Source organism: Cryptomeria japonica, chromosome 10, assembly GCF_030272615.1.
Source record: "Cryptomeria japonica chromosome 10, Sugi_1.0, whole genome shotgun sequence".
Taxonomy (NCBI): Eukaryota; Viridiplantae; Streptophyta; class Pinopsida; order Cupressales; family Cupressaceae; genus Cryptomeria; species Cryptomeria japonica.
The window spans coordinates 756,617,284-756,637,604 of NC_081414.1; the positions used below are offsets into that span (position 1 = coordinate 756,617,284).

A 20,321-nucleotide genomic window follows, 5' to 3' on the forward strand; every position below is an offset into this window, starting at 1 on the left:
GAAGAGACATATTTGATGAGATTATTCCCACAAAGCTTAGGCGATCAAGCTATGGAATGGTTCTCCCAACTTCCACCTGGCATTAAGTCATGGGGTGACCTAGCAGAGGCATTTATCCAACATTTCTCCTACAACATAGAGACAGACATATCAGTCACTACTTTGTGCAATACCAAGCAAAAAGAGGGAGAGTCTTTTGCATCATTTTTACAAAGATGGAGGAATCTAGCCAGCAGATGCTCTTGTGAAATTCCACAAAAACAAATGGTAGAGATGTTCACCCAAAATGTTAACAAAGACATTGGCTATGATCTAAGGAAAGCTTGTTTGTCCACCTTCAAGGACGTCATTGAAAAAGGCTTAGCAACAGAGAAGGTTCTAATTGAACAAGGAGTTATTAAGATATTCAAGGAAAACAAAGATGACTTTAAAGGAAAAGACAAGCCAAGATTTTGGAATAGAAACAAGAACACAGTCAGTTATGGTGTTGTTGATGCCAATACAGTGCAACCCAAATTCATTTTTTCTGGATCAAATCAGGTGAATACTCAAACAACTTCTAAATCATGAAGGAAGTACACTCCATTGGGAGAACCACTTGAGTCAGTTTTCAAGAAGCTTGTGGCAAACAAGGTAATCACAGTTCCAGATTTTCCTCCATATGAACCAAAGGTTAAACCAAATTGGTGGAATGATGATGAGTATTGTGAATTTCATAAGAGCAAGGGTCATAAGATAGGAAATTGTCATCGACTGAAGAACATCATACAAGATCTCATTGATAGAGGTGACATTGAGATTGAGGGACACTCATCCAATCAAGAACATGAGATGTTTAAGGAACCACTCCCAAAACATGAGAAGGGAAAAGCTAAAGCCACAGATGACCAAACCAACTATACCAGAGCAACCTATAACTATGATTCAACTATCAATCACATTTCGATGGACAATTACGTCTCTACCATTATCATCAAGGATAAAAACCCTGAGAATTCTACCCGGAGACCCAAGATTGTCCTAAAAGGTGTTGGATCTTCTTCCAAACATACCTTCGAATGTCATGTTACAACTCGTCGAGGTAAATTTACTTTGCAAGGTGCTCCAGCCAAAAACACCCCATCTTCATCAACCAAGCCTGAGTATGACCTTGTAGAAAAATTGAGGAAAACACCCACGCTTATCTCCATTCTTGAGCTCCTATGCATATCCCCCGCACATAAGGCCATTCTTGACAAAATCTTGAGAGACACTATCATTCCTACTGATCTGAACGTGGACCAGTTTCAAGCCATGGTGGGATACCGTTCCATTCCACATTCCCTTACATTCACAGAAGCCGACGATGCCTCCTTAAGTCAGCCACATAATGCACCACTACACATTGAAGCCTTCATACACAAACATCGAATAAAATGAGTCCTGATAGATGGAGGAGCTGGTCTAAACATTTGTACATTGAGCACAATTAAACAATTGGGATATTCTGATAAAGTTGTGAATTCTACAAATCAAATCACCATCAAGGCATATGATGATGAAGAGCGTTCATCCAAGGGCACAGTCACCTTACCTCTCAGAGTTGGGCTAGTTACGAAGGATGTGGTTTGTCAAGTCCTAGATCTAGATCTCACTTATAACATATTGCTAGGACGTCCTTGGATTCATGAAATGAGGGCAGTCCCATCTACATATCACCAATGCATTAAGTTTCCTCACAATGGAGTGGAGGTAATAGTTAACGATGATCCTAATCCGTTTATATGCTACAATAACCTAAGATCAAAAACTGAGATCATCATTCCCAGTAATCGCGAAGCTGTTCCTTCTTCGACATACATTGATCCTGAGTCATTAAAACCTTTGACATCAAAACAAGGTGAGCTTAAAGGCAAATTTCAGGACAAGGGCATGGGGGAATACACTTTAAATCAGACCATGTACTTACAACAAGTCATGAGTTCACCAAAAGAATATGGAAGACCACATCCTAATAAGAAAGTATTTATCATTGTACTTAAATGGGACCCTACTACCTTTCAAAGATGGGGCGAACTGGAAGAGGAAGACTTATACAAAATGCTTTACAAAGACATTGAAGATGATACACAAGATCACATCAGTCTACCATGTGAGAAATATGGAAAAGGTTTCAAGATCCTACAAAAATTTGGGTATGATGGAAAAAGCCCTCTTGGGTTACGAAAGGAAGGCATCATTGAACCTTTACAACCTGAATTGACTTTCAAAAAGGAACGCTCGAAAGGACTTGGTTTCTTGACTTCCAAGGTCCACACTCAAAGGACAGAAGAAACCTTACAAATCAAAGCTGCCAAAATTCAACAAGAGGGTCGCTATTGCATAGATTCCAACGAATGGGAATGGGGTTCAGACAAATCTTCCAGTGACTACGAGCTCACCGAGACATTCAGAGAGCTAGATGAACCCACATAAGAGGAGGAATTTTATAAAAGATTCAAAGTTGGTCAAGAAACAACCCATGAGGATTCCAAACAGTCCTTGTCTCAAGGTTCTAGATTGAATTCACATAGGATGAGAACACCTGTCCCAGAATGCGCTACTAGTGATGATAATTTGAATTCGTTGACGATTGAGACTGATGAGGAGAGTGCCATCGATGACCTCGATAATTACCTTGACATACTCGAATATAACTGCATCTTCACTCTTAGCCCCGCTAACTTTGAAGACATTACAGGCCTTCCCCTTGTTCACCACCAACTCATTGACTAGGATCATGAAGGACCTACACAGTTTGACACATTCCAAAATGATGAAGCTTGGATTGACTATCTTGGCATATGAGATGATCTTCCCCCTGGGGAACATAAAGCGGGATACACTATAGAACTCAATAGCCTGGCATATTTTGGTGAGGGTGTCAGACCTTCCAGTCACAAAAATGTGAAAATCAGAACAAACCAAGGGTCTTATGGCAAAAACCACACTGTGGCGCTGTCTGACCCCAAAAAAGTAAAAAGAAAGGACATATCTGAGGGCGAAAACCTCTTTGAGGCACCCGAAGATGGAAGGCTCGACATTCTCCCAGCATCATATGAGGAAAAGCCATCCATGTTGGTAGAGGAGACTATCAAAACAAACATTGGTACAGAAGAGGTTCCACACAACATATTCCTGGCTCAATCGTTGATGGAGTCAGAAAGGTCAAAATTCATAAGTTTCTTCAAAGAACGACAAATCAACTTTGCCTGGTCATACGGTGATATGCCTGGATTAGATCCGGATTTGGTAATGCATCATTTGACAGTTAAACCGGGGGCAAAACCAGTGAAACAGAAATTAAGAAAGATGCATCCATAAGTCGCATTATTGGTCAAGGCAGAGCTTGAGAAATTATTGGACGTCGGATTCATACGCCCAATTGATTATCCTGAATGGATCTCCAACTTAGTGCCTATGAGTAAACCAGATCGCAGCATCAGAATATGTACAAATTTTAGAGACATCAAAAAAGCTTGTCCAAAGGATGACTTCCCATTACCAAATATTGACTTGATTGTCGATCTCACAACAGGTCATGAAATGTTATCGTTGATGGATGGATTCTCTGGTTATAATCAAATAAAGATCATGCCCGAGGATCAACACAAAACATCATTCACTCGTCCTTGGGGAACTTTTTGCTGGAATGTCATGCCCTTCGGGCTAAAAAATGCAAGTGCTACATATCAAAGAGCCATGACTACTATCTTTCATGATCTCATGCACGTAACTGTGGATGATTATGTCGACGACCTCTTGGGCAAATCAATAGACAGAAATACACATTTGGACATACTTTCAGTCGTCTTTGATCGGTTGGAAAAATACAAAGTAAGATTAAATCCCAAGAAATGTGTCTTCGGAGTAACCTCCAGGAAGCTCTTAGGATTCATTGTATCAAAAAGAGGAATCGAAGCTGATCCAGCAAAAGTCAAGGCCATCCTGGAGATGCAACCAGCAAGAAATATCAGTCAACTTCGGTCTTTACAAGGGAGACTCTAGTTCATACGAAGATTCATAGCGCAACTTGTAGATAAGTGTAATCCTTTTCAGCACTTGCTATATAAAAACATCAAATTCAAATGGGATGATAATTGTCAACAGGCTTTCCAGACACTCAAAGATTATCTTTTGAATCCACCAGTTTTGATGCCACAAGTTCCAGATCAGCCTCTGTTACTATACATATCAGCTACTCCAATAGCACTGGGGGCACTCTTAGCACAACAAATTGTTGAGGGCAAGGAAAAAGCAGTATACTATATCAGTCGCACATTGGTGGGATATGAGCTAAACTACACACCAATTGAGCGTGCATGTCTCGCCGTGGTCTTCACTTTGCAGAAATTATGACATTACATGCTCACTCATAAGACTAAGTTGGTTGCAAGAATCGATCCATTGAAATACCTTCTCAATAAAGCAACACTTATTGGGCGACTAGCCAAATGGGTAATGATCCTGAGTGAATTCGACATCGAGTATGTGGACACAAAAGAAATAAAAGGACAAGCCATCGTAGATCAATTAGCAGATGCCCCCATGATAGATGATGTTCCTCTAAGTTCAGAATTTCCAGATGAATCCATTTTAACAATGTCACATGCAAAGCCATGGCAATCGTACTTCGACGGCTCATACACATAGCATGGGGCAGGAGCTGGCATCCTCTTTATAACTCATCAAGGGGATTCTATACCAAAGTCATACCGCTTATCATTTCCTTGCACTAACAATATAGCGGAATATGAGGCATTAACAACTAGATTACGGATTGCAGTTCAGTGGAAGATCTAGGAACTTCGTGTTTTTGGGGACTCTCAACTTGTAATCCGTCAAGCAACTGATGATTACCAAACAAAAGATGAAAAATTAATGCCTTACAAATAAATGGTGGATGACTTGAAACAACACTTCACAAAGATAGATTTTGAGCAGATACCAAGAGAGTAGAATCGAGTCGCAGATGCCATGGCTACAATTGCTTCACTGATCGATCTACCTCCAAATGAGACCCACTATGAGTTCTTGGTGGATAACCTTTTGGTTCCTTCATATGAAATCATTCCTATTGAGATGATATGTGTTGTCGGTCCCGAGTCCCAGTTATATGGTTCCATTTTCACATACCTTCGTGACAATACCCTACCTCCTGATCTATCAAATAACCAATATCGCACTTTCATTCGCCAATCCTCTCGATATGTCATTTTAGCTGATATCCTATACCGGCGAGGTCTAGATGGCACTCTTCTTAGATGTTTAGAAAGCGATGTAGCTCAGATTGCATTACGTGAAGTACATGAAGGGATATGTGGTCCACATGCTAGTGGTCCTACCTTAGCTAAGAAACTCATCAGGATTGGATATTACTAGCCCAATATGGAAAAGGACTCATATCAGTTTGTCAAGAAATGTAAGCAATGTCAAATTCATGGAGACTTCCTACATGCACCAGCGCAAGAACTTCAACCAATTGCGTCTCCTTGGCCCTTTTGTCAGTGGGGACTCGATCTCATAGGCAAGATTCACCCTCCTTCTTCCAAAGGTCATAAATTCATTATCACTACCACAGAATATTTCACAAAATGGATTGAAGCTGTACCTCTCACACAAGTCACTGGAAAATAGATTGCTACGTTCATCCTCAACTATATCATTTGCCGATACGGTATTCCTGTTTCCATTATCACTGATAACGGGCGTCCCTTCAAAAATCAGGATGTTTGTGAACTTTGTGACCGCTTCCATATTTCCCATCGTTTCTCCATGCCATATTACCCCCAAGGTAATGGTCAAGCTGAGGTGTCTAATAAGACAATCCTTAAAATCCTAAAAAAGACAGTCGGTGATGCTAGCCGTAATTGGCATATCCAACTTAATCTTGCACTTTGGGCACACCGCACAAGTGTTCGCACACACATAGGAGCTACACCCTATTCACTTGTCTACGACGCTGAAGCCATCTTGCCTATTGAGGTTGAGCTACCCTCTTTACGAGTCTCTTTACAAAACATTATCCGTGATGAAGGCTATAGGATCTCTCGCTTACAAGAGCTTGAACTACTGGAGGAACAAAGACAAACTGCTTTTAATCATCTCAAGGCTTACCAACAACGAATGAGTCGCAGCTACAATCACAAGGTCAAGCCTCACACATTTGAGGTAGGTGATTTGGTTCTCAGAGAAAACCCCAAAAATCAGCAAGACAGAGAGAAGAAGGGCAAGTTCGAACCAAATTGGCTTGGTCCTTACATCATTACAGCAGCATATGGATCTAGGGCATATCAGCTCTCAACTACAGAAGGTGAACCTTTGGAGGATCCTATCAACAGCATGCACCTTCGCAGGTTCTACACATAGCTCTTCAGAGTATCCTAATTCATAAAATACAAAAAAATCAAAAAATTCAAAAATACAAAAAAATTATAAAATATAAAAAATCGTTACTTGATGAAAACCTGGCAAACAGGCACCTTGTGACACAAAAAACATTAAAAAATCGAAAAAAGTAAAGAGAAATAATTTCGTCTAATGGTGAAAACCACTTCGGTGGCACTCTGGGCAAGTACCATGGTGAAAACTGGGTCACCGGCGCCATGCGTAGAGACATTGCTCCTCCCTCCTTCAAGATTCACTTTCATCCTTTCACTTTGCACACACTCACAACCTATTCGTTCATATTAAACTTACCCATTCCCATCATGGTTTGTTATTGATCTACCCAAGATTGGTTAACCATTCATAATAAGCCTCCCTTTTCACCTCCCTTTCCATCCATAATAAATCAGCGCCTATCTGTGGCTAAGGCAAATCCTACGTCTAGTGATGGGTGTGGAACTGAGAGCATCACATGTTTCGAGGAGTATAGTTTCTTCTAGCTTTCTTCAGTTTATCCGTGCCCAATTCGCAATATAGCAGCATCTGCATCACCAATCCACAATAAAGTTTCATCTTCTTCGCAATAAAGTATCAGTTTCATGGATTCAGTCAGTTTCAGATGATACACAACAACAACAATGAACTTCAACAAAATCAAATCTTTCAACAGACTCAAACAACATATGGTTCAGTGCTATCTATCATTTCTGTGAAAGTAAACATTATGACCACAATCAAATAAGACTTATAAAAGTGACAAGAGACACTAAACTTGAGGGCTACAGTGGATGTTGGTGTCGAGTCTTGGTTTTCTTTTGATTTCATCTTTTTTTGGTGACATGTCTTTTAGCTTTTCCGGGATGTCTCTGACTAGAGATTCTATCTCCAGGATGTCTTTGACTAGAAAGGCGAGGATGGGGTATTGTCACCTATTTATTTGCTGTCTGTGGATTGTCTCTTAGTAATGCTATGACTTGTCCAAGGATATGAGGACACTGAGAGTCTAGTATGAACTGGGGCATTCCTTGTTTGCCACTGTCTTATCTCCATGCAAACGGGTACAATGAATTTCTGGGTCAAACATATGCCTCGATTGTCATAACCTACTTGCCATAATAAAGCTCAATGATGATAACGCACAAGAAGCTCTTTCACTTTCATATCTTCTGTCTTCCATCCCCCTTTCTTGATTGACTTCCATCGTCCTTCTCGAGTCCGCGTAGCCTGCTATCACATGACTAAGTATAATGACACACCAAAAACATTTGAATTTCATGTAGTTTCACCTACATTATCACATGTTAGCATTTCATACATATAGATATCACAATTGCATCACATCCTACACACAACACATGTTAAAACATTTTATATTCTCATCATGTAAATAATTATTTGCATTATCATATTCATCTGCATTTCATACATTCACATTTGCATTGGCATAACATTTTAAAACATAAAAGAACACAAAAATATTGCATTTCCTCATGTACATATTTGCATCCATATCATAAGCATCACATAGAAACATACATCACATAGGTATGCATACATATAGCTTCCGCAACGATGAATCATCTCATATATATATAAAGTATCTTGATACAATGATGTCAAAATCATATGGCTACAATCACCCGCAGGTGTCTACATCATCATACAAAAATGATACAATACTGATACATAGGGAGCCCTCTACGACTATGATGAACTCCCTCCCTCGGAGCCGCCTGGCCTCGATGGAATCTGAGCCCCCAAAGGACCCACCCCAGGATCATCTCTCCTGTCCCCTCTATCTGGTGGTGGTGGAGGACCCATAACCCCACCATTAGATGCCTGTCTCCTTCGGCTCCCTCCCGTAGCTGTCGCTGTTCGCGATGGTCTATGGAAGCTCCTCGCCCGCTGATCAGCTGGCACCACACCATAATAGAGATCCTGCCAATAACCGATCTCCTTCCTTGCCCGCAGGACGTAGGCATATCCAGCCCCTGTGTCCTTTGCCGCCTGCCTCCCAACCCTCAATGCTATCTCAGCCTCTATGTAGCGATGAATGGCCTGATCCCACTCCCGCTCAGTATCTCTGAGTCGCCTTCTGAGCCTATCCCTCTCCCTCTCCAGGTCTTGGATCTCATCTGCCTGTCCTTGGCAGATCTCCCTCAGCTTCGTCAGCTCATCCTCCTCTGCCTCAGCCCCCTATGGCTCTGCTTGTGGCTCCCCCTATACGGGTGCCTGCCCCTGTGCCTGTGCTTGTACTGGTGCCTGTCCCTGTATCTGTCCCTGTACCTGTCCCTATACCTGCACCTATCTGGGACCCTGTGCTGCTGGCACCTGTAGTGGTAATCCACCGCGACCCCTCACCACCTAAGCCTGCCTATCCTCTCCACCCTCCCACCGCGGCGCCACCCTCCTCTCTTCAACTGCCCCCCTCCTCCTTCGTCAGCCTCTACCTCCATCATCTCCATCATCATCACCATCCCCACCACCATCTCCATCTAGTAGCTCTCTTGGATCCGTCAGGCGTGGGAATGGATGCTCGGCCCAGTATGCTGTGTACTTGATATCCATGTCGACATCCTCGATCTCTGGCCATATGTCCCAGGGTAAGGGCATCATCTCCACTAGCTGTGTAACAGCCTGATCATATGATAGTAAGGGCCCAAACTATGCCTGATCCCTGACAGTCCGTGCATACATGCTTGAACCTTGTGGCATCTGCTGAATCCTGTCGAACTGCCTGCCCACCTTGTCTACTAGCTGCCTCTCCAGTACATAGGGCATCCGCCCAATCAGATACCTGCTCCAGAAGGTGTAGGACAGCTCTACCACATCATCCTCCCACTACTCGCATCCCAGGTATGGCCTCCATATAACCATATCAATGTCATCAATCACCCGCTGCCAGTGCTCTAACTTGCCAATCCGTGGCTGCGAAGTGATCATGTCATACAAGTGTATGAAACTGCGTTCGTGACCTCTGCCCTTGAAATGTATCAGTCTCATCACTGGCAGATGCTCATAGGCCCAGACTTGTAACAATGTGACCCCGCAACCTAATCCCATTGACCCATGGTACACAAACTGATGCAGCTCGTAATACAGGTGTGCTAGCACACACGGTCCCCAGGCATCTCTGGTGTGCTGTGTCACTAGTGTCTCCAATGCACCTCCCCACCCCATAGCCAACCCTCATGTCTCTCTATTAGGACACAAGAACCCACCGATCGCTCCTCCTATCACTGCTGGCAGCGCTAATCTTGTAGCTATCATGGTGTCCCAAGCCACATGCCCTGCCCTCATCTCCAGTCCTGGGTCGTAGAACACTCGTCTTAGGGCCTCCCTGTTTCCATCTCGATCGTACGGAATCAACTCCCCATCGATCGGTATCCTCAGGATCCTGTATACATCCTCGAGGGTGACTGTCATCTCCCCCATCGGTAAATGAAAGGTGCAAGTCTCAGAGTGCCACCTCTCCGCCAGTGCAGTCAGCAGTCCCATGTTCACCCGAAACTCAGGCACATACAGAATATGTCTCAGACCCATAGCCTCAATAGCCTCTCGGTCCTCGAAGGTCAGCTCAGGTCGCAATCTCTGCGTCGATGGGGACCTCTCCTGTGACTCCAACATAGGCAAATACTCCTGCAGTCAAGCAAATCAATCATGTCAGTCATCGTGGCATTCAATGTTCATCACAAAATGCTACTTTTTTATCTAAGTGCATATGGCATTCCATCCTAGTGACACTCCCTGTTCATCATAAAGTGTTGCTTCTATCCTAGCAGTACTCCCTGTTCATCACAAAGTACTACGTGTTTGGCACTCCCCGTTCATCACAAAGTGCTGCTCACATTTGCACTTCCTGTTCATCACAAAGTGCTCCTTACATTTGCATTCACTGTTCATCACAAAGTGCTGCTCATATTTTAGTACTCCCTGTTCATCACAAAGTACTATATCTTGGTACTCATTGTTCATCACAAAGTGCCTTGATCTATCCTATCCTTGGGCCTCTACTTGAGTGAATCCTCTTGAGTAGTTTCCTAATTGGCAACATATGTTCTATCACAGAATTGTCAATCCTAGCCCTATTTGCAATCCTAGTCTTCCCTAGAGGACCTGCTTGAGTGTATCCTCTTAGCAGCTTATCCAATCGACAATGTATGTTCATCACAGAACTGTCGATTTGACCTAGAAGGCATAAATTCACATTTTTTTTGGACACAAACGTGCTTTCCTGACATAAACGTGCTTGAAGACTGCATAAATGCGCCTGTTTTACACAGACGTGCCTGAAACACACAGACGTGCCTATGCTTTGCACAGACGCGCCTGGGTGACACAAACGTGCCTTCTTGGCATAGACGCGCCTACACAGCACAGACACGGCCGCATTTTGCACATATGCGTTTTCTGACACAGACGCGATTGGCACCAATGCAGACGTGCCTGGGCATTTTTGACATTTTTTTGGACCCTATTCTAAGTGCATTTATTGCCCTAACTAGCATGCATTAATGACAACAATAAATGCATCAAAGTACGAGGAGATTTTGTGGTACTTACTGGCTCTCCTGCCTCTGCTGGCCTCTGGAATCGGCGAACGCGGTCGAATATGTGAACAAAGGCCATCGCTGCTGACTACTGCTGCTCTATTCTCGCTCTGCACTCTAATCTCTTGGATGTGTAGATGACAATGAGGATGTATTTCCCTCGTGGTCTATCTTATAGACTGCCCTAACCCTTGTTTCCCGAGTCAGTCTTCATTATCCCGTGACTCTGCCACTTTATCTGGTCAGTCCATTCTATCCCATCTTTCTTATCGAGAGATTGTCTACGATCTTTCCAGACATTTTTCATCCAATCTCTCGAGGGGGCATATCATTCCCATCTTGGGGCAACTTTGTATCAGTTCATCTTATCTTCTTTGAAACAATGCGATAAGCCGCATTGTCTCAAAGAGGGGCAAAATGTAGACACCCAAAATTGTCCAGTCTTTATTTATTTAATTATCTAAGCTTAATTCTTCTATTAATTAAATAAATCTTTATTTATTTAATTAATTCATTTATCCTCTTCTAGCCTTTTTTCTCATTTAAATAAATACATTTATTTATTTAAATTATTCTTTTCTTAAATTAAATAAATATCTTATTTATTTAATTATCCCACTTCTTCTATTAATTATATAAATCTTTATTTATTTAATTAAGTCATTAACCTTTTCTACCCATGACACGTGTCATTCATCTCTTAATTCATACACTACCTACCCTCTCATTATTTTATTATTTCTTTTACCTACCCTCTAATCATAGCCGACTTCCTTTTACACCTCTCAATCTTATCCCTCCATTTCATATTGTGTCTTCTATATAAGGAGATGTTTCCTTCATTATCAAACCCTGGCTAATCAATTTATGCACTTGACTACACTACGCTTTTGAGCATATGCGATCCTACTTGCAACCACATTCCATTCTTTGTTGAGCTCTTGTGCACATAAAATTTGAGAGCAAATATATCAAGCAAGATCAATGGAGATAGGAAGAATGGAGATCCAAACCCTATTGGACATGTGATGGTATAATCTTTGTAATTTCATTTGATTTGCATTGTCTTAGGTAATCTTCATATGTTATGGTGGATCTTTGTTGTTGTTAGGCTAGGGTTTTGTAGTTGAATTCATTTAGTCTTTCAATATCGTTATTATTGTTATCCATTTTCACCATATTCAGGAAGATTGATCCAGGTTTGAAGTCCTCTATAGCCCACCCACAACCCGTCGTTGGTATTGATGCAGCGTTGCATGTGGAAACTCCCATGGGATATTGGTAATGTTACCCCTTTGGAGAAAGGTCCCTCTGTTGTTGATTCTGGGCATATGATTAAGAATGTGAAGGATGTTACAAATAGCTAGAGTGCCCCTTTTTTACAGATTGTGTCGGAAACTAATGCTTTGAAGGACTAGGTTGCTCAAAATTGTAATGTGTAGAACATGGATAAAGTTTTCTCCACTCTTCAGGAGATGGCTAAGGGAATTAAGAATCTAAAGGAAGGACATGATCAACGCATTAAATCTCTGGTGGAGTTCCTTGCTAATATTCATGATAAGTTGAGGTTTGTTGTGGCTGTCAATCAAATGACCATGGAGAATAGTTTTGAAGAATTAAGCAGCTAAATAGTTAAGCCCAGACTATCTAGAATCTTTCTAAAGGGGGTACAAATGCCCCTAATGCTAGTGTGAAATCTGTGAGGATGGTTGTCACTCATGATTTGGCTTCTAGGTCTTCCCTTGATCCTCATACTAGGATTCATAGCAGGGACAAAGGTATGACTCCCATTGATAATATTGTCCATAAGGTGCATAACATTAATTAATATTTAATTCAAAAGATGAAATTTTAATAAAATCTTTGTAAGATCTTCGGGCTTTTATTCCTCTATTTTTGGTGCTCTTTTTTTCATATGTCCAGTGGCTGGTTAACGCCTATTTTCTATGATTGGATGGTCTTTCTGTAAAGGGTTTTAGGTCCCTTCAAACCCCATTTTCATTTAATAAAAAACAAAGTAAAACAAAGGGCAAAGCATAAATAAATATTGAATATATGATAGCTCAATACTTAATTATATCGAGAGGTATATATAGTCATAGATGGATGAAAAAGTCCTTGTCATTAAAAACAAAAAGTAAAACTAAAACAAAATAGATTTTTTTAATTATTTTTATAAAAGCAATATTTTTTATTTTAATAATAAAACTTTTATTATATTTTATGAAGATAATATTTTTAAATCATGCAAAGAAAAACTAAAATAAAATAGATGTTCTTTTTGTTATTAATTTGATAAAAGCAATATTTTTTAATTTAAAAACTAAAAAAATAGAAATTCTATTATATTTTATGAAGAATTATATTTTAATTTTAAAAATAAAATAGAAAATCTATCTTTTATTAGAGAAATGGCCAGGTCAACTCCCTATAAGTGGTATTATAGAGGGGTCATAGATTTGAATCCCTTAAATAATGCTAAGGAAGAAATTCTTGAATGTGTCCAGCATATCTCCTCATAATTCATGACATGGTTTAATAATCTCTTATGAGATCCTTAACTTAACTAGGATGATAGCCGTTTCCTCAACAGATCAGCTTAGTTCCCTATAGAATCAACAAACGATTCTGCAAAAGATGAAATAAGATAAAATGCTCTTTATATCTCTTACGCCATGCATATTTTATTTGTTTAAAAGATAGATTGTGTGAATATTGTTTGAATGGTTGTTCAGTTTTAAACTCAAATTCTCAAATAAATCTATGTGCAAATATTTATATAATTGTTCTTAAGATTATTGTCTACATGGTATTTTAAAATGAAATGCGATTGTCACAATCTTAACCAAAACTCTAGATAGACGTTTTAATTTAGAGTTCCGTAAGCATAGACAACCATTTTATTAATGAGAACTAGTGCTACAAAAATAGAACTTCCTCCATCAAAAAAAAAATAGAACTTCAAAAGACTGTAACGCTGGAACTTCAAAAGCCTGTAACGCTTTAAAAAAGAATTCAAAGGAAATTAAAGATTCCATAGCAAAAATTTGACGAATAAAGCCCCTTCGTGCGTAAGAAGATTCGCAAGACGACGATTTGTTCCGTCGTCATTTTTGACCGTGAATAGTTGATTTTGAAAGTTAGTTGATTCGTTTTATATAATGAAATGCCTTCGTCAAATTTTTCTGGATGTCGATAGAACAACTGGCTGTCGGCAATTTCCTTCTATGGAGTACTGAAGCTCAGCCGCAATATCTTGAGGATATAGGTGTTTGGTTGACAAAATCATTTATATTATATTATATTTAAACTGTTTTGCAAGTTGCCTTTTAGCGTTACTCGTAAGAAATTTATTTATTAATGCAAATTGCTTTTAATTGTTGACTTCAATTATTATTGCTATTTGTTTTTATCGTTGAATTCGGCTGTTACTGCAAATTGCCTGCTAGAGCACCAAAGTCTAAAGTTGAAGGCCAAAATCTGTTATTACATTTTGACTTCTATTGTTATTGCAATCTGCTTCTTATAATTGACTTGGGCCCTTAATGCAAATTGCCTGGTAGAGAGCATATGAGCCTACATTTGAATATCGCCGTCCTTGGAATTTTCTGATCCTACCCGGTGACAACTTGGTGGAAATTAAAATTTTAAAATAAAATCTTCACTTGATTTCTACGATGGCTATAAAATGTATTGCATTGATGAACTTGGCTGTAAGAAAGATTGTAAGAAGGTCAGTTATTTTCATTTGCTTTATGACACTGTTCTTTGAAGAAATGAAGTTTTTGTTGCAGAATAGTAAGATGGGTACCATGATGTTTGTGGGTATGTTGTTATTGCCAGTGATTCATTCTCTTGCAGCCGGCAGCATTACAGATCAGGATGCTCTACTCCAATTCAGGTATTCCATTACTTATGATCCTTTTGATGCATTAGCTAATTGGAATACTAGTATCTCCTTGTGCAATTGGACTGGTGTTACATGCAGCTTGAGGAATGTAAGAGTTATTGAACTCAACTTCACTGGTATGGGTTTAAGGGGTACAATATCTCCTTTCATGGGGAATTTGTCTTTTCTTGGGGTACTTATTCTCTCTAATAATAGTCTGCATGGCCACATTCCACAACAATTTGGTAGTCTTATTGGGTTGCAGGCTTTGTCCTTGCAGAAAAATCAGTTAGAAGGTCCTATTCCCCATGAGTTAGGCTTGCTCACAAATTTACAGGTTCTTATGTTAGGAGAGAACAATATAACAGGTGCTATTCCTACCTCTTTTGGCAACCTCTCAGCCTTGACTAGCCTAGATTTGGGTACTAATGAACTAGAAGGTTCAATTCCTGTGGAACTTGGTAGGCTCACTCAGCTGAACTCATTGAATCTGAACTTTAATAGACTGTCAGGCACCATTCCCTCTATTTTGGGTAACCTCTCAGCCTTAATGTACTTGAGTTTGAGTGAAAATAAACTTCAAGGCTCAATACCTAGTGAACTGGGTATGCTCTCTCAGTTACTTTTGTTGAATATGAATCTGAATCTATTGTCAGGCACCATTCCTCGTTCTCTGGGGAACCTCTCTTCTTTGGTCTACCTTGAATGTTTTTCAAATAATCTCACTGGTGCCATTCCATATGAACTGGGCCAACTAATCCATATGCAGGAACTGTATCTTTCTATGAACCAGCTTACAGGAGAGATACCTCCTTCCCTATCGAACTGTTCTTCTCTTCTGCATTTGGTTTTGAATCAAAACAAGTTATCAGGACACATTCCATCATTTCTTGGTACAAAACTTGCTCATCTAGAAAATATTCTTCTTTTTACAAACAGCTTCACAGGAGAAATACCTCCCTCCCTTTCAAATTGTTCTGCATTACAGTTTCTAGCTTTAGAGGACAATAAATTGTCAGGGCACATTCCATCATTTTTGGGAGATAAACTCATTAATCTACAATATCTTACTCTTTTTACAAACAATCTTACGGGTGAAATACCGCCATCCATCTCTAACTGTTCCTCTCTTCAGATATTGGGTTTACATGAGAACAAACTATCAGGATATATTCCATCAGATTTTGGAGTCAAACTCCCCTATCTAAATACACTCATTCTTTCTTCAAACCAACTTACAGGAGAAATACCACCTTCTCTCTCCAACTGTTCTTTTCTTCAAAATATAACTTTATATGATAACCAATTATCAGGACACATTCCATCAGTGCTTTGTGAGAAACTTAAGAATCTAAGGGATCTAAATTTATGGGGAAATAGGCTTAGTGGAAACATACCAAATTCCATTGGAAATTGTTCCAAACTAGAGTTGCTTTTTCTACAAGTCAATCAGCTGAGTGGAATAGTGCCCAAAGAGGTAGGCAACTTATATCTGCTAAAAAAACTTAGCTTATATTCCAACAACCTTGTTAGTGAGAGCAGTAAGCCCTTTGCATTTCTCACCGCTCTTACAAATTGCTCTAAACTACAGGAGATACTTTTGTCCCATAATCAGTTTACCGGTGCTTTGCCTCCCTCCATAGGCAACCTTTCTCCCAATCTCGCTTGGCTTGAGATATCATCCAACAGCGTAAATGGAAGCATACCTCCACAAATTACAAATCTCTCCAACCTGAATTTCTTAGCTTTAAGTGCTAATATGCTAAATGGGTTCATTCCGTCCGGATTTAGAGCCTTTCAAAATTTGGAACGACTATATTTGGGAAGCAACAGATTAGAGGGAACCATTCCAAGTGAGATAGGTCAATTGCAAAGACTTGGACTCTTGTCTCTTAGTCAAAACAAGCTATCCGGAAGAATTCCTGAATCTCTTGGCAGCCTTGAAGCTCTTAGAAGACTTTTTCTTCGTGACAACAAATTATCAGGGGAGATACCTGTGAGTTTAAGGGGATGTAAGAATTTAGAGTTGCTAGACCTCTCTTCCAATGAACTGAGGGGCACTATACCTGGCGAAGTTCTTACCAGTCTTAAAAATCTTCAATTCTATTTAAATCTCTCATGGAATGAATTAGAAGGGTCCTTGCCCACAGAGATTGGAAATATTGCAATGGTTCAATCTATAGATGTTTCAGGCAACAAATTGAATGGTGGCATTCCAGAGGCACTGGGAAGTTGCACAGGGTTGATATCTTTGAATCTATCAAACAATGCCTTACAAGGTACAATCGCAGAGGCACTGAGCAATTTGGTGTATCTCATGGACCTGGATCTTTCCTCCAATGCTTTATCTGGTCAGATTCCAAAATCCCTGAAGAAACTTAAATTTCTTCGCTATCTGAATTTATCTTTCAACAGACTCACTGGAGAAGTTCCAGAAGGAGGGGTTTCTGCTAATGCCACTGCTACTGTTTCACTCATTGGGAATGCTGGCCTTTGTGGACCGCGGATATTCTTGTTACCTGATTGCCCAAATCAGAAAAGTCATTCACACAAAGAAACAGTGATAGTGGCAGTTTCTAGTGCCAGTGCTTTTGTGGTATTCTGTTTAGGTTTAGGTCTCTTGTGGAGATACATCTCACCACCAGATGATCTCCCAAGGGATATCATGCAGAAGTTGGAGCACCTCAAAATTTCTTACGAAGATCTTTTTAGTGCAACTGGTGGATTTAGTGAGAGCAAGTTGGTTGGAGTGGGCAGCTTTGGATCAGTCTACAGGGGAGACATGAAAGATGGTAGAGTATATGCAGTGAAGGTTCTTAATTTGAACGATGAAGAAGCTCATAAGAGTTTTGATGCTGAATGCAAGGTGTTAAGAAAGGTTCGACACCGCAATCTCACCAGGATCATAACTTCTTGTTCCATCCCTGGCTTCAAAGCTTTAATTTTTGAATTTATGCCAAATGGAAGCTTAGAGAAGCATTTGTATCCCGAACAAGTTGACTGCAAATTGGGGTTGAAAAGACGACTGGACATTGCCATTGACATAGCAAATGCCATGGAATATCTGCATTACAATTCTTCTGTCCAAGTAGTCCACTGTGATTTAAAACCCGAGAATGTTCTTTTGGACAATGACCTGACAGGGCATGTAACAGATTTTGGAATTGCCAGGTTAACTTCAGGTACACAATCTGTGGGTTCTCTAACTTCAACACTTTCCATCAAAGGGTCAGTGGGTTACATTGCCCCAGGTATGCCTCCAGATTTCTCATCGTCAATTTGGTAAATTTTTTATATGAATTTCTAGAACCACGTGATCTCACTGTTGAATGTCATGAATGCAGAGTATGGGCTAGGAGGCAGAGTAACTACAGAGGGAGATGTCTACAGTTACGGCATTTTGTTGTTAGAAATGCTCACAGGGAAGAGACCAACAGATGACATGTTTGTAGGAGGTCTTAACCTACACCAGTGGGTAAACTCGGCCTTTCCTAACAGCCTGGTAGATATACTTGACAGAAGCTTAGTGCGGGATATTGTTGGCATGGAAGAGGGCATGGAAGAAATAGAAGATCTGTACAAGCGGTGTTACACTTCCTTATTTGGTATTGGTTTGGCTTGCTCGAAAGTTTCGGCAGAAGAAAGACCAACCATGAAAGATGTTGTAAGGGTGTTGGAGAGTATGAGGGAAAGTTTGACCGGAAGTGATGGAATTTCAGTCAAAATATGGCCAACCATATCTGATTTGGTGAGCACTCCTCCTCTACGAGCAGCAAGAGATGACATAAATTGTTCTTCTACCAGCGAAAGCTCTTCGGCATATTAATTCCTTGCGAAGGGTGCAATAGAATCGTTTGAAACCCTTTATGGATTAGAACTTACCATATGTATAATTTATATCATAGGAAACAGATGTTTTTCTCATCTCTAAGTTCTAGGGCTGTAGCTCATTTTCTATGTCATCTTTGTACCTTTCTTTTCAGCTTCTTCAGAAATAATGATGCATTAATGTAATCAATCCCTATTCAAAGTTCATAGGGGACTTCTTTGGAGGTGAAATCCTGAAATATAATTCTCTACATCGGGTTGATGATCTCTATTGGATTGGCATTGATAGACCAATATGTACGAGACCTTTGAATTTCTATGTAACATTTGAGATGCTGTTAGCCTTCCAGGTAGGTACTAGGAAAGGAATAATTTAACTTATGATTATTATTTTAGTTTTTCTTTGTACCATATAGCATTGTCAAAACTTACAGAACTTATTTTCGTCTTCTGGAATTAGGAAATTTATAAAAAATGGGTTGTAGAAGAAAAAAAGCCCCAAAAAAGGGCTATGACAACACAAAATACACTATCAATTGGAGTTGAGAAGAAAGTAAGACCATTTTGTTTACATAGGCTCTTAAGAGCCTCTATGAGGCATTTAAGTGGCCATGCAGCCACTACCAATGAAACATTCTCATCCAGCTGCAATTCAAATGGCTTTTAAAAGAAAATGCTATTTTAGATTTGCACCTATATGTGGATTGGGTATGCTTAACACCTTTTACAATCTCAAGCGTTGATTGCTCTCCAACAACGTTTGCTTTTCAGATACTCAATCCTGATTATTCATAAATATTAACATTTTCATTCTATTCAATAAGATCTCCTGAAAATTATAAAATACTTGTATTTTGATTTACAGTTTAATTAACAAATAAAGAAAAACTATGCAGTTTGATCTTTGAATAGAGAAAACTATTTGATTCCATGGAATCATAGTGCATTTGAAGATTTACTATTTCTTTAGCATCTTTAGTTTCATGAAAACTATGTATTTAGTCAACGTATGTACTTTTCATTCTCAAGGTGAGACATGCATTAGAATTTCAATGTAAATGAAGTTTTTTAAAATTTATGTCAATTCAAATTTTTTATCATTTCATTGAGATTGGAGAGTTTTAAATTGATTTGTTTTATATATCAGTAAGAGATCAAATATTTTGTAAATAGGTAAAATATGTAGATAAATGTGTTTTCTACATGACAAATATGTATTTATGTGAAAAATATAAAGAATTGGAATAAAATAGAATATTTATTTCAACACTCTTTCATTACTTATAGTTCATTATATAATATAATAATTAGATGATGTGGGTGGCTTATAACAAATAGTCGTTTTAGCTACCAATGTACAAATAATTAGCATATTTATATTTTTTTAAATCTAAGTATATGTCAAGAGATATTAACTTATAAAATATTTAACATTCATAAATAAAGAAAAAAATTAGATTATTAAAAATATATATAAATTATGAACTTTATAATAAAGATGTATTCTATTAAATATACAATAAGATGAACTTCAATAGTTAATCATTTGGATTTTCATAGAAAATTCCCGTATTCAAGTTCAATAACTATATTGGAGGTTACCCCAAAAGATAAATTTAAGATTTATGAAAAAAATAGTAACTTTAATT

The 20,321-nt window shown here is 39.2% G+C and overlaps 1 protein-coding gene across 1 annotated transcript; it reads left to right on the plus strand.

Moving 5' to 3' along the window:
• The first annotated feature begins 14,703 nt into the window (after positions 1–14,703).
• On the plus strand, positions 14,704–18,900 carry LOC131076643 (probable LRR receptor-like serine/threonine-protein kinase At3g47570). The gene is made up of 2 exons (XM_058013946.2): positions 14,704–18,095; positions 18,189–18,900. Exons 1-2 carry the CDS (start codon positions 14,711–14,713, stop codon positions 18,668–18,670), a joined length of 3,867 nt encoding a protein of 1,288 aa, XP_057869929.2. The 5' UTR covers positions 14,704–14,710; the 3' UTR covers positions 18,671–18,900.
• Positions 18,901–20,321: the final 1,421 nt, after the last annotated feature.

Excerpts from the sequence above, each read along its gene's own strand:
- LOC131076643 (XM_058013946.2), top strand. The coding sequence starts at position 14,711 with ATGACACTGTTCTTTGAAGAAATGAAGTTTTTGTTGCAGAATAGTAAG. Across the intron at positions 18,096-18,188 it reads AGTGGGTTACATTGCCCCAG|AGTATGGGCTAGGAGGCAGA; the intron begins GTATGCCTCCAG and ends TCATGAATGCAG.